The sequence below is a fragment of the Copadichromis virginalis genome, linkage group LG22 (assembly GCF_057382275.1).
Source record: "Copadichromis virginalis isolate Kocher_CV1m ecotype Utaka linkage group LG22, C_Virginalis_male_GT1.1, whole genome shotgun sequence".
Classification (NCBI taxonomy): Eukaryota; Metazoa; Chordata; class Actinopteri; order Cichliformes; family Cichlidae; genus Copadichromis; species Copadichromis virginalis.
Window position 1 is genome coordinate 17,988,019 of NC_140638.1, and position 17,598 is coordinate 18,005,616.

General features: G+C 41.0%; 2 protein-coding genes across 3 annotated transcripts; one reads left to right on the plus strand and one right to left on the minus strand.

Moving 5' to 3' along the window:
- The first annotated feature begins 903 nt into the window (after window positions 1–903).
- Window positions 904–4,930, plus strand: ggcta (gamma-glutamylcyclotransferase a). Of its 2 annotated transcripts, XM_085447000.1 has the most exons (5): window positions 904–1,148; window positions 2,901–3,046; window positions 3,148–3,280; window positions 4,324–4,493; window positions 4,590–4,930. In XM_085447000.1, the coding sequence occupies exons 1-4, from the start codon at window positions 1,029–1,031 to the stop codon at window positions 4,477–4,479; spliced, it is 555 nt and encodes a 184-aa protein (XP_085303126.1). In that variant the 5' UTR covers window positions 904–1,028; the 3' UTR covers window positions 4,480–4,493; window positions 4,590–4,930. The 2 variants fall into 2 exon arrangements, with proteins under 2 accessions (XP_085303126.1, XP_085303125.1); XM_085446999.1 differs by having other exon boundaries at window positions 905–1,148; window positions 4,324–4,930.
- On the minus strand, window positions 4,252–17,586 carry adnp2b (ADNP homeobox 2b). Its single transcript, XM_085446996.1, has 4 exons — window positions 17,187–17,586; window positions 16,256–16,378; window positions 9,081–9,185; window positions 4,252–8,962 (listed from the first exon to the last, which is right to left on the minus strand). Exons 2-4 carry the CDS (start codon window positions 16,361–16,363, stop codon window positions 6,191–6,193), a joined length of 2,985 nt encoding a protein of 994 aa, XP_085303122.1. The 5' UTR covers window positions 16,364–16,378; window positions 17,187–17,586; the 3' UTR covers window positions 4,252–6,190.
- Between the last annotated feature and the right edge of the window lie 12 nt (window positions 17,587–17,598).

The window sequence follows — 17,598 nt, forward strand, 5'->3', positions numbered from 1 at the left end:
ATGGGGATATTGAATCAACAGAACATTTATTTTATAATTGTATTTTCTGTAAAGCCCTGTGGAACGATGTGCACTACTGGCTCTTTCCAAAGATTCCAAACTTACTTGAATTTTCTAAAAATGATATTATCTTTGGTTCTCTAAGAAAAGAAAAGAAGCTTGAAAATGTTCTAAATGTAATAATTATTATGGGAAAATTCTTCATTCACAAATGTCGTTTTCTGAAAATAAAGCCGTCCTTTTTTACTTTTCACAAAGAACTCTGCCTCTTCCTCTCATCTGTTAAATTTATGGACAACAAGCTCTGGTTCTGAATCATGTGATTATTGAACTAGATCTGCTAGAAATCCCCTAAGGTATAACGTTTTTTGTTTTTTTGTTTATTTGTTTTTTTTTTGTTTTTTTATTCTGTTTTTATTTATTTATTTATTTGTTGTTGTTTGTACTTCCTGTTCATTATCTATCTTCTATATGTTGGAATTCAGCCTGTTCTGATACTATTTCGTGTTGGGAAAATAGAATCTTTGTAGAGATTGCCATAATTGTTGTACATTTCTGTGAAAATAAATAAATAAATTTGATAATAGTTGACCTTTGACCCATTTCAGGATAAACCGGTTTTCCAGACACCTAATTGTACGTAAGAGGTTACACAAACATGGCGATGTCCTATTAATAAAATAATTAATGCAATTAATTAACATTAAATATAGTGGCGTGGTTGTTTGTGTGTCTGAGAGGGGTTACTTGAACCGGAAGTAATAAAACGACTCTAAAATATAAATACTATATAATAATATAATAATGCATTCATAATATAACATAAGCATATAGAGTTTATGTATGAGATTGTTAAACTTGGAATGAGATTAAATTTAAAATATATATTACGTAATTACGTATTCTGCGCGCTCTGCGCGAGTCCACCGGGCAAGCAGGTGCAACCGACACCTCCGGCACACCAACATTGGTTGCAAGAAGCATAGAGGTTCCTCGTGCCCGTTTGGTCTCGAGCCACACGAAGTAAGATGGAGATGTCGGGAGCCGCTGGTTTCTTCCTGTATTTCGCCTTCGGAAGCAACTTATTGAAAGAAAGGCTACAGCTGGCTAACCCGTCGGCGACATTTTATAAGACCGGTCGCCTGAAGGTGTGTACAATAAAAACAGCTTTATTATTATTGTATTTAGTCTTTATTATTGCTTCTGTAAACCACCTATTGGCAATGATGTGCTATCGAGTTTGTGACATTTAGATATTATGAGAGATTCGGGGACCATGAAACGGCTTGTTTGGTTGCATTAAATATAAACATATTTTTAGCTTGGTTGTGCGGTGTGTTAAATTGTTAACGTATTAATCTCTGTCTTAACTGTTCTAGTGGTTAATACGAACACCTCCAAGTTCACAGTGTAGTGATTTTGACATCACCTTCGTTCCCTGGCAACGTGAACGCAGCTGGATCTCGGGTATTTTAGCCAGAGGTGTCGTCCAAAAAGTGATTTGTGCGTCTATAACCTGTCCAAAATGTTTCACGAATGATATCAAATCAGTATTAGGTAGAAGGTACAATCAGGTGTTTTTCCAGTGTGAGGTTAATATAGCCTCAATTTATCAATTTAATCTGTCTTTTTTACATTATTTTTTAAAGAGATATGGACACAAGGGAATCGGAAATTGCAATAATTGTAGTATATGTGTGTATAAAAAAAGAACTAGATTGATTATAATGTAGGACGCAGAGTAGGTACAATAATGCTGAGTCATAAGGGCATTTATCAACATAAGCAAAAATATTACATGTAATAAAGACAAAGAAACATTGGAAATCACTTTTTGGCTCAGCAATAATAAAAAGTAGAAAAAATTAATAAACTTAAGCTTAACTTGGAAAACTAACTAAATAATAATAAGTAATAATACAGAAAGCATAGTGGAAAATATCCCTAGTTTGAGTAGTTTGTAGTTTGGTAAAAATCTATATTCACACCTTGCCCGATGAGACTTCGGATGTCAACAAGACTGTGAGCCAACTGCTTTGTTTTTATTCTGTTTATCCAGCACATGCCCTTCATATGCTGGAGGACTAAAACTGACACTGAAACTAATAAAAAATAATAATAATAAACTGAATAAAAATTCAAATGAATTAGAAAATTCAAAACTATAGGAAATTGATGAGCTCATAATAAAATCAAAAACTATATACACTAGCTGTAAACAGTAGCAGTCCTTCTTCCTTTTTGTTTATATGGAAAATTAAACAGTACAGTTATCGTAAATCATACCAAAATTTTAAATGTGGTTTATATAATTGATTTGACTGGTTGCCGATGAAGCTGAGTTCATCTGAGAGTTGCACCTCCCCTGTTTGTGTCAGATCATTAGCTAGCAAAAACAAATTTAAACATTAACCACGTTTGTACCAAGAGGGAGATATTTACTAGTTATTTTCAACCCTCCTTTGTCAACGAGTGGTTTAAATGACAATTTATTATTTCTCAAAAGTCTTGAAGGAATGAAGGATATGGAAAACAACTGAGTCAGCCCCCTCCTGCATTAGCATCTTAGATTGGCCAAATAAAGGTTGCTGCTCTACCTCCTCTGATGTGCCAGCTGTAATAACAGGACTCGGGTGTACTGCAGTTTGACTCTGGTATAACAGCAAAACAAGCTCACGGGAGGGGGGGGGGGCACTGCTGAAATCACAAACAACACCCTTCTTACATTATAACAGTAAAACAAAGAGACTTGGTTGAAATGCTGTTACTTTGTATCCAGCTGCAGATAATGTTAAAGGTAAGAAAAGTGTTTCCCACTCAGATGAAGAGCATTAGAAGTAGCAAATCTCCACATAATGACTGGCATTGTTCTGTGTGTGTGTGTGTGTGTGTGTGTATAGGACTACAAACTGAACTTTGGCCTGTGGAAAGAACACATAGACAATGCTTGGCACGGTGGCGTGGCAACCATTGAGTCGTATCCAGGCGCAGAAGTGTGGGGGGTCATCTGGACTTTGAACAACGAACACCTCTCAAGCCTTGATGAGTGAGAGCCACACATGAACACGCAGCTATTGGTCCATTTCTGAGTTAATTTGTGTACTTTTAACCAACTGTTTTGTTTTTTAAATTTTTGTTCTTCTTTAGCCAGGAAGCAGTGAAGGCTGGTGTATACTCTCCACTGGAGGTCTCAGTGGAGACTGATAACGGGACCGTGCTCTGCAGGACGTATCAGATGAACAACTTCCACGCCTGTCCTCCCTCGCCACAATACAAACAGGTGCAAGGAAAACACCCTGATTCTTAGAGTATGCAATGAAATAAGATACACTCACCCACCACTTTATTAGGTACACCTTACTAGCGCCAGGTTGGACCATCCTTTTTTTCTTCAGAGCTGCTTTAATTATTCATAGCACAGATTCAACAAGGTGCTGGAAACATTCATCAGAGATTTTACTCTATATTGACAGGACAGCATCACACAGTTGCTGCACATTTGTCAGCTGCACATCCAAAAGGTGCATTACTGGACTGAGATCTGGTGACTGTGGATGTCATTTGAGTGGACATGATTTGAGCTTTGTGACGTGGTGTCTTATCCTACTGGAAGCTGCCATCAGAAGATGGCTGCAGTGTGGTTATAAAGGCGACATACTCAGGCAGCAATATTCAGGTAGGCTGTAGCATTACACAATGCTCAGTAGAGGCCAAAGTGTGCAAAGAAAATAGCCCCCACTCCCTTAGTACCAGCGTGAACTGTTGAAACAAGGCTGGATGGATCCATGCTTTCATGTTGTTTACATTAATTTTTCATCCTACCATCTGAACACTGCAGCAGAACTCCAGACTGATCAGACCAAGCCACAGTTTTCCCAGCCTTCTGTTGTTCAACTCATTAAGTTTAATTTTCCTCATTCTCCTCTGACCTCTACAAGATATTTTCACACAGAGAGTCTCAATTTCTTCTTTTGCAGAATATGCTCTGTAAACTCTAGAGATGCTTGTGTGGGAAAATCGCAGATCAGCAGACCATCTGTCACCAACACGACACGTTCAGAGTCACTTAAATCACCTATATTTCCTGTTCTGATCTTCAACCATGTCTACATCTGTAAAAGCACAGAGTTGCTTCCATGAGATTGGTGGGCGATTAGAGATTGCACTAACTAGCAGCTGAACATGTGTACCTAATAAAGTGGCCAGGGAGTGTTACTGTACATTGCAACACAAATCTCTTTTTTAAAAAAAAAAACAAAAAACAAAACGTAATATTTAACATAATATCTGCTCATGTATGCATCACGCTGTGCCTCACGTAAGGTGGTGTGTCTGGGCGCGGAGCAGCACGGACTCCCCGTAGAGTACAAGAAGAGCCTGGAGGCCGTTCAAACCAACAACTACAGCGGCCCCTCGATCCTGGACCAAATCCCAACGATCACGAACCTGAGATTAAACAGTTCAAATTCAGGTTCCTGAACTTGGAAATGAAAGTGAGCAGAAATGCACCAGAATTAGATATAAAGCAGCTAATTGGTGGAGGAACTGTGGTGAGGAAGTTATCGCTTTTTTGTTTTCTTTTTTTGCAGATTATGGACCTTTTAACCTCAAACATGATTATAAATGATTACCATTATATAACAAGATTGAGACTGAGATATAATTAACAGGACAGGGAAAAATGTTTTTTGTTTCACAAATAACTCTGTTATGAAAGTGGCACCACTGTGTGGACCGAACTTAATAATGCATGCAATTTAATAACGAGACGTTTGGCTGAGCCCAGCACAAACCACGTCTTAATCACCGCTGAGCAAATAGATTGTGTTGAAAAATGTGTTTCATTTCAAAGACTAAAAATATGCAGCGCAGACACTTGTTACCACAGTGTTCCTCTGGGGTATATTAAACACTGATGACACACCCTTAAGACTCTAAACTTGTCCGCCTTTTATTACACATAATGCACTGCCTGTATTATGACTTTAAACCAGTTTGTTCACTTCTGTGAAAAAAGGAAAAGAAAGAGGGGCCTGCAGTTTGTAATTACACACGGGGGAAAAAAGGAAAATAAAAACATACCTTGGGATGCTTTAACACAGCTTAATTAAAAATTACATTTTTATTACAAAATGAAAATAAAAATGGACCATTCGTGTAAAAGGAAACCATGTTATTTTGTTTACACCACAGTGGCTTTGGACAGTGTATTTATTTTAACGCCTCCCAATATTTCAATATATTTATACTCTTGGACTTATAGAAAATACAAGTATATAGAAAACAAAACAGAAAACCGATGCGGGGAACACCCAATAACACGTTCTAGGTTCTGCTGAATCTCCCGAACAATTTCCTCAAATCTGAGGAAATGCGCAGACTTCACAATGGCACAAATTATAATCTAATCTGAAAGTAAAACAAAGGCTCATGCGGGGAACATGGCCAACAGCAAGTTCAGAACTCAAAACACTTATACATTCTTTAAAAGATTAACTTCCACACTGTGAGATGAGCATTCATCTCAGTAGGTCCACATGAGCTGGTGAGCTGGGCGAGAAAAAAAATTGAAAATAAAAAAGATAGTAATCTCCTTAAACTGTATAAATGTTGAGGGACAAGTGGAGTGAGTAATCTTAAAAGATCCAGTGGCAGAAATCAAAAGGCAAAGGTGAGAACCGGTTAAAACAAACAAACAAACAAACAAACAAACATGGAAAGGGAAAACTTGGTTTGATCAGCTTGTTTGTGTTGCGGTGTGCACCAAATACAAATGAACAAAAATAATGATTGCAAAAAGCAGCAAAAAGAGGCAGAAGCACTTAAGTCGAAACCATTGTGGAAAGAGATATCGTATCTAGCTAAATGCAATGTATCAGACAATACACTTGGACCTGCTTTCCCACAAGGCTTTGCATTTCTGTGGAAAAATATGGACCACTGACGAAGTACTGAAGTCAAACGAAGCACTAATAATGAAGGCTACATTAATAAACCACCCTCTGTTACAGGTAAGCTTCTATGTAAGATTATACATCATTCATTTACAATGCTTGATCAACCTCTCAGATGACTGTTAACACAAACGTGGTCATTATTAATGAGCTTATTTTCTTCTTTTAAATGCATTATTTTATTTTTATTTATTTTTTTGCACTTTTTCAGGTTCCACTTTCACGCACTTCTGAGCTCATTCCATCTGCTCCCCACCTGTGACTTTTTCATTTCCACTTTCGTCCATCGGTTCTGGTGCGTCTTCGCCGCTTTCCATCTCCTCTGTCGTGTCAGCTGCTGATTCGGCAGGCTGCTGCTCCGGGATGACCAGGTTGTGCTTGAGTTTGCTCAGTTCGGCCATGTTGAAGCCGAGGAGGATGCCTGCAGTGTTCCTCTTGAGACTCTTCATGCACTTGCTGCGTTTCTTGCTGAAGAGCGCCGCCAGCTCCGCCTTGGTAAGAGACAGCCTCTTGCACAGCTCTTCGGTCTCTGCTTTGGTCGCGTACGGGTTCACGTTGAAGTATTTGGATATGAAGTCTCTACGCTCCTCGCTGCAGCGGCGCTCCATTGGGGTGGGATCCAGCAGCAGCTTGACCGCCGTGTCGCTCTGAACTTCGGGCTCTGGCGGAGGCAACAACTTCTCCTGCTCTCGCTTCTTGCGCATGGCTGCCCTGTGTTCTCGCTCTCGTTTGTTGGCCTCGAGGACCTCCCGCCACGCAGCTTCCAGTCTCCTCTTCGACTGCAGCTCTGCTTCGGTTTCCGGAGGCTCTGTGGGGCGCACGATAGGAATCAAGCGAGCTGGAGCAACCCGAGCTGGAGCCACACGAGCTGGAGTCACGCGAGCTGGAGTCAATGTCTGTTTCATAGTCAGCCCTTGTGGTACTTGAAGGAAGTAGAGACCGGAAGCCTGATTGACCTGCTGAGCTGGTTTTGGTGGCGGCTGGGGTGCTGCAGCAGGTGTGGGTGGTTGTTGTGGCTTGGGTGAACAACGACATCGCTGAATGTGGAGCATCACAGCCTGCTGGGTGACCTTTCCTGTGTACACGCCGTTGCAGTATATGCACTTGAAAGCCTCCGTCTTGAGAATAGCGTGGATAGTGGGTGCTACAAAGTGCTTCTGTTTCAGGTGCTGCAAGTAGTCTGACTCCTGCTGAAACTTTTCATCACAAAAGGGACAGTAGGAGCTGTTGACTTTGACGGGTACGGAGCAGATTTCCGGGTGGTTGCTGGGCTGCAACTTAAAGAAAATCAGATCTAGGGAACTTGTGACCAAGGCGAGCTTGACCTCTGCGTCACCAAGGATCTCTCTTGGTGCAGAGGTGTGAACGTCAAAATAAGGGAACAGGATCCCTCCAGCACCCTTTGAGTAGACTCTGTACTTCTGCCTCAGGAAATCACAGTATGCCTTGCTTGTAGGATTGTGCTGCTTTACATGTTCGATGAGCTGTTTGATTGAGAAGAACAAGGCTGAGCAGTACAAGCAATTCAAGCCATGCAGCAGGTGCTGGAAGACGCTCTTTTCTGATAGTAGAATTTTGCAGGTTAGACATTTCACAGTTTTGTCAGGCATTTTTTTCAGGAATGCAGCTCGCGCAGCTACACTTTCTGACTTGGACGAGGAAGATTTTGTCTGGTGGGCGACCTCGGTGTGCATGTCAAAGACATTGGAAGGGAAGAGTTCATTGCAGAGGGGACAGGTTATCCATTTCTTAGTTTGTGGCGTGGAATTTATTTGTTCAACTGACTTGAGGGCAGTACTTGTGCTGTGAGAGACTGGCACTGCTACTTGCAGGGGAGCAAAAGTGTACGTGGGCATTCCGTTCACCTTGTTGCCAGTCGGGATCAGGTGACTCAGCAGAGACTGTGAAGTCAACATAGTACCTTGTAGGCCGATTTGGTTTGTTGCTAAACTGTGTGTAACTGCAGCAGGCTTGGGTACAGTCCCAGGTCCAGCTGCTACGTTCGCCTGCAGTCCCGACTGAAGGAGGATCTGCTGCGCTTGTGGGGTCTGTTGTGCAGGAGCAGGAGCTGAAGGAGGCGCTGAAGCGGGAGTTAAGGTCACTGGCGCCTGTTTTAGAGCAAGATTCGAAACTGTGGGAAGGTGGACCATAGGCGGTCCTTGGGGCAAAGCACTTCGGAGGGCTATCGTGGCACCGGGCTGAAGCAAACCTTTAGCCTCAGCACTAGCTAGCTGCACTAGCGCTGAGGCCTGAGGTGGCAGGAAAGCTTGGTTTGTTCCAGGGCCACAGATCAGAGTGGTACTGTTTGCAGTCCCTTGTACTTGCTGTAATGTCACTACAGTCCCAGCAGGTTGGCCGTTACTTGGCAAGACCAAAGATTTACTATTGAGCATTTGAGGTTGCTGTGGTTTGGGAGCAATACTTGGGAATGTCACAAACACACCATTCCCATTAGGAGTCGGTTTAACAATGTAGTTCTTATTCTCATAAATCAGAACCTGCACTTGTGTGCTTACTGTATAATGTGATGGCTCGATGAGCATGTGATGCAACATTTGGTCTAGAGTTCCAGTGTTCACCTTGCACATCTTGCAGCAATACACTTTGACAGATGAATTCCCCTGAAGGTGCAACCTGTAACCGATGTACTGCTCTGCCAAACTCTCCATGTGCTTCAGAATAATGTGCTTCTTCATTGCAAAGATAGAAGATGTGGGAAACGCACATCTTCGACACTGATACCTCTCGTTTCCACGATGGGTGGGTAAAGATGTTTCCCTCTGCAGCGGTATCTGGGTGTTTGACACAGGGAGTTTGGCGTGGAAGAACAGCATGTGCTTCTTCACAACCTTGGGGTGGCCGATGAAGACGCACTGTGAGCAGGGTGTCAGCGCACAGAAGGACTGGACGTAACCGTGGCAGCGGGAGACATGGCTCCTGAAGTTGTAGATGTTTTGTGAAGAGTACTTGCACAGGCTGCAGCACAGAGATCGAGACCGATACGGCCACTGAGGACGGAGAAAAGACAATGAAAGCGTAAGAGGAGGCAAAAAAAAAAAAAAGTGCTTTTAAAGAATCCACAGCATGAGAAAATTTTTTTTTTTTTTTTTTAAATATCAGGTTTACCTTCTTTTGCATTCTGCTGTAGTATCCTTCCGCAAAATCCATCCACTCAGTTTCCTGAAAAGCATCATCTTCATCCGAGTTTTTCTCAGAGTTTTCATTTATTTCCTGCACAGAACACACATATTTCAAATAAAAGTAAAAACACTGTGTGAAACTCCAACTTATCAACTTCCATTTACAGCTGTGTTTAGCGAAGGTTAATTCAGTCTAATGCACTTATGCCAATTCATTATTACCCTGCTCACTTACCCAACACCACAGACATCTCTTGACAGTTATCAGGCCACATCACATCACATCACCCAACCCCACCTGTTGCCATGACAACAACAGAATAACCTAGATATGGTGTCCCCAACCACCAACCCTTCACTTCAGCCTGCATCTCATGTAAAACAAAGTAATACAGACTTTAAAGAAATTTAACTGTATTTATTTAAAAAATAAATAAATAAATAAATAAAAATAAAGCAGACAGAACACAGCTATGACAGATTGTAAGCCTCATGTTCTACACATCTTCCTCCCAGCAACAAAGACAATCTTTACAGTCACTCGAGGTTTTAAGGTGATAAAGATCATTGTCACAAACTGAGCATCTGAAGTGGGAAATGTAGGTTCAGGGCCTCTCACTGAGAGGGTTTTGGCCTTCCCTCCAGTGGAAAACCACAAGAACGGTCATATAAATATTTTTTCAACTGACTTTTTAAAATTTTTTAAAGCAGGCTTTTATTACTTAAATATTTTACTCATCAAATTGCTAAAAAAAAAAAAAAACACCAAAATTAACGGATTTGGTTTTAAGGTTAAAACTCAAACTCTTTTTCCTCATCTACAAGCAGACCAATCATGCTCATTTGCATCCTCAAAGACCTTTTTTTACAAAGTTTGTTCTCGAGTTCAAGCGAATCCTTTCAAGTCATTTTAGAGGCAGTTCCCTCAAGACATGTCTGAGGTATCGTGTTCACAAGAATAGGACCGATGGGCAGACGGAAACCTGAAAACATGACACCTCCAGCCAGGCCACTGCCACCAGCTGCAGCAGTTTCTGAGGCCTAAAAACTCTTTAAGAGCTTCTCTGTCCTAAAGCAGCTGTCATTACTTTTTAATAGTTAAAACCTAATTTATAGAATTACACCAGGAACCAAAAATTATATCAGAGTTTGTGTCAGAAAATACGGTGGCCCTGAGGTGCCAAACACACTGCAACTTAAAAAAAAAACAAACAAAAAAAACAAAAACCCAGCAAATAGAAAAAACGCTGCAAAAGAACACAAAACATAACAGAAGTGTTTCTGTGGAGCCAAAAAAAAAAATAAAGATGGAAAAGCTGCAGACTTGGCAAGCTAACAGTAAACGGCTAATAGCTTCTTTTTCTTCCTCCTAGCATTATTCCCGCTCTGCGAGGTCCGCTTTTCTGCAAAGCCACCTCCATCTTCTTCACATAGTCTTTAATTCGGTCCATCCATCACCTTTTTGGTCTGCCCCTTGGTCGCTGAGTCTTAGTGCTGTTCTTGTCAACAAGTTTTTGTCACTTCTGACCACGCGTCCATACCATCGCAGTCGTGCTACTTGCTCTTCTCCGTGATTGGTGCGATGCCCAGCCGCTTTCGGATGTTAATGTTCATGAGGTGGTCCCACCGTGTCACGCCCAGGCACCACCAGTAAACGGCTAATAGCAAACATGATTATATGAATCATCCAATTAAAACACACATTACCTGCACCTTTTCACTTCCGTAGATGCTCTGTCAAAGTAAAGCACTTCTTTTGTGTTTTTTGAGATTTTGTTTTATCTAATCCCGTTCTATTTTTTGTGCTTTTGCAGTTTTTTCCCCCATTTGCTGTTTTTTTTATAAAGTTGCAGTGCATTGCATCGTCAGAGCAGAGACAAGCAGAGCTACTGAGCTACAAGTGATTCCTTGTGTCAAGGGAGCAGCTGAAGCTAGTTTTGTAAACTGTTACTGCAATAATGGATGCAATTAATAGTTAATACAGTATCTTGATTTTTAACTGTCTAGCCTAGTCAGTGAAAAATGCCCAACTTGTTTAGTATTTAACAAAGCATCATACAGTCTCCCTGTGAGTGCTACTCTTATGTAAATGTGAGATCATGATGATTGGATCCATTTGCACTTTACAGTAGAGCAGGGCGATATGGCCAAAAATATTTATCACGATATATATTTGAAAATTTGCGATAACGATATAATTGACGATATAATTGATGCGAGACAAAATACAACTCCACAACATTACTAGCGCAAAAAGACAACCTTCCATTTATTTTCACTTAAACAGGAAGCTGGTTTTTATGTACATTAAAGCTTTAGAAAAATGTAACAGTGCAAATGCAAATTCCTTGCTGAAAGTTTAACCAAAAGGCATTTCCAGTAGAAATGGGCTGACATATCATGAGCATAACCACGTATAATATGGTTATATGGTTAAAAAGAGGTGCTTTGCAACATTAAACTGCAGTGTGCAGTACGTATTTTTCGGACCATAAGGTGCACGGGATTATAAGGCACATTAAGCGAAACAAAGCAGTCAGATAAATCAAACTTTATTAAACTCATTCTTCTTGCTTCCTCCACTTCTGTACCATTGATTCATTAATGTTGAATTCTCTGGCAGCTGCTCTATTCCCATGTTGTTGCAGTATATTAATGACTAACCTCGTATTGTGGATGGATTATCTCAGTTGTTCTCCTGACTGAAGTTTGGTCCGTTTACAGCATCCTACCATGCGATTGCATTTGTCTCTAACTATCAGGAACTTTAACGTTAACTTTTATAAGTGGAAAAGTGTTAGTGTTCGTCCTCCAGCTTCACTGTTTATGTTATGCTAACATAGCTTTGTCGCTAGCGATCACGTAGCACATCATTATATACCAGCTAGCCCAACTTCAGTAACCATACAAACGTCACTGCTGTTTAGTTTCCTGTCTTCATTTATGTTGGAAGTGATAGCAGAGCTGTACGTTTGATTTTTTTCAGAAATCTCTCAGTCAGAACATGCAATATCATGCTTAGGTAACTAGCGAAACTAGCGAGCTAGCTTCCGCTAGCTTCCTGCTAACTTCTAACTCCGTTAAATGTAATAACTTTTGTTTTCATGGATGCCTGGCAGTTAAACTTCATAGTTACACCTGGTAAAGCAGCAATGCTGATCGTTTTATTAAAGATGAAAGAATTTAGACAGTTTTTAACTCTTAGTGATGCTGCAGTGTTCGTTTGACCTGAAGCATACGGAGTTTAGGACCCAGATTACTCCCAGATTTAAGAGCATCTTAGTCCGACAAATACGACAATAACGACGGCCGCTTGCATGTTCTGTAAAAAAAATGTCCTTTGTCGTGTATCTGACGGACAAACACCAAACCAGTTCCACATCACTGAAGTTGCACCATTTTTACAAACCAATTCTGGTTCATCTGTTTCACTCAACAATCGGCCATGTGCGCATGAACACAAAGGCACTGCGCATGCGCATTTACTCATATTCTATCGCGATATTTCATTTTCCTATCGTTGCCTAACATTATACCGGTATTACCGTGAACGGTATAACATGGCCCAGCCCTACTTTACAGTGTAAAGCTGTAAAGCAGAATCAGTGATGAGTTTGTGTGGATGCAGCAGAATGGGATGAGTGTTTGGGATTAAAAACCCCATTTGCAAAATATTTTGAGAAGTTGGGACTAAACAACACCCTGTAAACATGTGAGAACTTAGGAGGCAAACAGCTTCATATTTTCCTCATTCTTGCTTGATGCAATATTACCACCTCTTTTTCAACGACGAGTACAAGATCTCTGCAGTGGGTGACATTTCTGGAGCGCAGGCAGGCCATTTTAGCTCCTGAACTCATACTGCAGAGTCATGCTGTTGGAATATATACCTAATGTAGGTTGGCATCATCTTAGTGAAATAAGCAAGAACTTCTCTGAAAAATGCTGTAACCCAAACCTTCTGTACTGTCTGCTGTTTGTTTTGGCTCTCTGATAAGCAACAAGGTCAGCCTAGTTGCGTGTTGACAGTACTTCCTTATGTGAAGAGGATATGAAACTATAGCTGTAACGTACGTGTCCCCACTAAAGTGATGCTCTGTCATTGATAAATCTATATTTTAACATATTATTAATTCAGACAAATTTCCACAACACTGGAAACAAAATAACAACTGTTCATATTCTTGATCACTTGCAAACATGTTGGTTTTCTGCACATTTTTGTGAAGTATACAGACTTGAATATGGTACATTCAGATTTTCCAAAGTAGAACTGCAATACCAATGTGGGCACATTCGAGACAACAAGCTGGGCGTACTAGCTAAAGCTGGGACTATATTTTCTGCAACTGTAAGTCCGCTCGGGTCCCAATGATGTAAATTTAGTGTGAGGGTCCGAGTGGATGACTGCACACCTGGCCGTTTTCTGTAACCTCACTGAATTTACATTGAAATGCACGAACTACGCATGCTCGCCAAACTAGCTGCAAATCTGATGTCTGATTAAACCCACAAATCATTGTTTATCGAAGCTGTATCACACGTAAAAATGTGCACATCAGTCTCAGTTTAAAGAAACTCTCACAAACTCTGCTGATGTGATGCTGCAAGAATTTATAACAAGTGAAGGAGGTGCTATGACACACAATCAGCAGTAGGCAGATGCTTAGACTTCTTTTGGTCTGAAAAATCCCAAGTCACGTTCAGAGTAGGGCTGCCACGATTAGTCGACTAGTCACGATTACGTCGACTATCAAAATCGTCGACGACTGATTTAATAGTCGACACGTCGTTTGAAGCTTTGTAAGATCCCAAAAGACGCAGGAATAATAGCAGGATTTAAGAGTGTAATAACGGACTGAAACAGAAGATGGCAGCACTGCATCTACAAGGATGCCAGCCGCCGTTAAACCCCGAAGAAGAAGAAGAAGCTGTGTCCCAGAATTCATAGCACAGCCCAGCTCAGTTTCCAACAATGGCGGCAGCTAGTTAGTTTTAATACTACTCTTATTATTCTTTCTGGGTCACAAAATAAACGTTTGACGTGTTTTCAGGCGAGAATGTAGCTGTGTAAACCTCAAATATCTGCTCAGTTTATCAAGACACCACATATTTTCAAAAGCGCTCCGACGTTTTCGGAGACGTCTGTTACCCACTAGCTCGATAGCGAGCCGGGGACAAGGATCACTAGAGCCAGTGAGAACACCGGACTCCCGGCAAATCGTTTTCAAACCCACCGCCGTCTTTCGCTACTCAGGTTAAACATATATGAGTCACTTAGATAACTTAAAAATATTATTCTTTGGCTTTTTTCAGTATTTTATTTGTTCCTGAGTAAATCGGCTGAGTTTATTAAACTTCACCAAAACAATCTGCACAATTCATTAAAATTTAATAAACTACCATCTTATTTTTAGTTAGCACATACCTTAAACACTTAAAGCTGTAGGCTAATGATAGTTATATAAGAGCAGATGCTGCTGGTGCAATAAGCATCCGTTTTACGTCCAATGGATGATGATCTGATTAGTCGACTAATCGCAAAAATAATCGGTGACTAGTCGACTATCAAAATAATCGTTTGTGGCAGCCCTAGTTCAGAGTAGGGCTGCCACAAACGATTATTTTGATAGTCGACTAGTCACCGATTATTTTTGCGATTAGTCGACTAATCAGATCATCATCCATTGGACGTAAAACGGATGCTTATTGCACCAGCAGCATCTGCTCTTATATAACTATCATTAGCCTACAGCTTTAAGTGTTTAAGGTATGTGCTAACTAAAAATAAGATGGTAGTTTATTAAATTTTAATGAATTGTGCAGATTGTTTTGGTGAAGTTTAATAAACTCAGCCGATTTACTCAGGAACAAATAAAATACTGAAAAAAGCCAAACAATAACATTTTTAAGTTATCTAAGTGACTTGTATATGTTTAACCTGAGTAGGGCGGTGGGTTTAAAAACGATCTGCCGGGAGTCCGGTGCTCTCATGGCCCCCGGCTAGCTATCGAGCTAGTGGGTAACAGACGCCTCCGAAAACGTCGGAGCGCTTTTGAAAATATGTGGTGTCTTGATAAACTGAGCAGATATTTGAGGTTTACACAGCTACATTCTCGCCTGAAAATATGTTAAACGTTTATTTTGTGACCCAGAAAGAATAATAAGAGTAATATTAAAACTAACTAGCTGCCGCCATTGTTGACAACTGCGCTGGGCCGCGCTATGAATTCTGGGACACAGTTTCTTCTTCTTCGGGGTTTAACGGCAGCTGGCATCCTTGTACATGCAGTGCTGCCATCTTCTGTTTCAGTCCGTTATTACACTCTTAAATCCTGCTACTTATTCCTGCTTTTGGGATCTTACAAAGCTTCAAACGACGCGTCGACTATTAAATCAGTCGTCTACGATTTTGATAGTCGACGTAATCGTGACTAGTCGACTAATCGTGGCAGCCCTAGTTCAGAGACATCAGGACAACATAAGACTGAGATTCAGACACATCGTAGATCTACTCGACTTTAACAGCTGTATTGTTTCAGAGACGTCAGTATATTATGTAAGTATTATCCATCACTGACAGAGAATGAAAATAAACAAAATATGTGAAAGCGGAATTTGACAGCTGTGTGCACCAATCTCTGTGCACAAACTACTGTTTATTATCAGTTTGTGTCCTGTGTGTGTGTCCTGTGTGTGTGTCATGTAATGAGCAACAACAGAGCCTGTCCCACCAACACTCCACCTTAACTTCCATTAAAATATCGACAACAGAAAAATGCAAGATTCAGCTCTCAACATTCAGAGGTGACCAGCTTCACACAGCAGCCACAACCAGCGCAAAACCCTTAAGACGCCACATTTTTACGACAATGTAGATGATGAAAACACCCAAATGCTGCGGTTTTTACACTGAGGGCCACTATTCTTTTTGAAGAGACTTCTTCTTATACCCAACCATGTTGCTGAACGGTCACCAATTAAACTAATTAGGTATGTTATGCTTTTATGTTATTTTCAAACAAACATGGGCTAACGCATTTCTGAAAATCAGCATGTTCTGCTTTCTTTCTACTTGAGTTGCTGTTACTAGAGCACAACAGAGTAAACAACACTCAAGCCCAGAGATCTGTCAGATTATTCTCCACGACAGAAACCTACCTTCAGCAGGTTCTGACAGTCTTCCAGGCCGATCTCACTCAAGATGCTCTTCACTGCCTTCCTCGCTTTGCGGATCTTTTCGATATTTCCAACTGGGACCTGATACATGATTCCTCACAAGCCCTTATAAAGGAAAATAAGTTTTCAACTGGTTACAAAGCATTCGCGCTCTTCTATTAATTATAAAATAATTATCAAAATATGCTTTTATTGCATTTATAGTGCAAACATACATCATATTTCTCAGCCTACAAAATTACCATTGTTTTTTAATTGTAGCATCATTAAATTAGTAAAAATATTTTCTGTAGCCCCAAAACAAGTGAATAGTATGGTGAAAAGGTGAACATGGCACACACTGGGCAGAATAACAAAGGTTAGCTGAGGTCAGGTAATGTATGCAGTATTACATCAATAATTTATAACCCTATTATGCCAATAAATAAAACACATAAACAGTAAATGAAGATGGAATAACGGACGGGGTAATAATGATGTAGTTAAATAATCCACTGCAGCATAGTGACAACCTGCCTGTATTTAGTACTGATTGATGAGAATCACAGCATGGCTGAATATGGGTATAATGTCTGCACAGGCTCTGTGGTAACACAAATAAAAGCCGTAACAGTTAGTGTGCATCAGCTGATATCACTCTCAGCATCTGTGCAAAAACACCAGCCGTTCGCCAGTGAGCACTACAAAAAAAGTTATTTTCAGTCAGTTAAAAGTGCGAGATTTAGATCACCTGTAAACTAAAAGCCTGTCCCCCTCACACATGCCATCCATGCTAACACTACAATGTGTCTGCTGGCCGTACTGAAGTCCTAAAAAAGCCCGGGGAGGCACGCTGACAACAAGCCGGTGACTAAGACGGCGAGGGCGCATCCGCCTACACGAGGATGCCCACAGCCTCCTCGCACATATTTACCTCGTCCAATTTTCAGCGTAGATTAACGTTAGTTGTCGCTGTGCCACCACCGACAGAGCTAAGGGTTTTCCCACTTCCACCGGCCCGCAACTGTGTGTGTCAGTGAGCTGCGTCTACTGGCGGTGCTGCGCGCAGACGCTCCCCCGAGCGGCATTCGCTGTCCGTGCACACCGCTCTACGAACACCCTGCTTAAATATGAAACGTGATGTTTGCGAAACCACTCCGGAGACAAGTTATCTTTTTTCTTTTTTGGTCCAGCTTTTGTCCCTTTCTTCCCCCTATTGAGGAAAAAATGGCGCTTAAGTTCAGGATCTGACGTAGCTGCCTCATTTGCATACAGCACAAACTGACCAATGGGAGCGCTCGCCTGCTAAAACCCGAATAACTTTTTATTCTCTCACTGGAACCCTC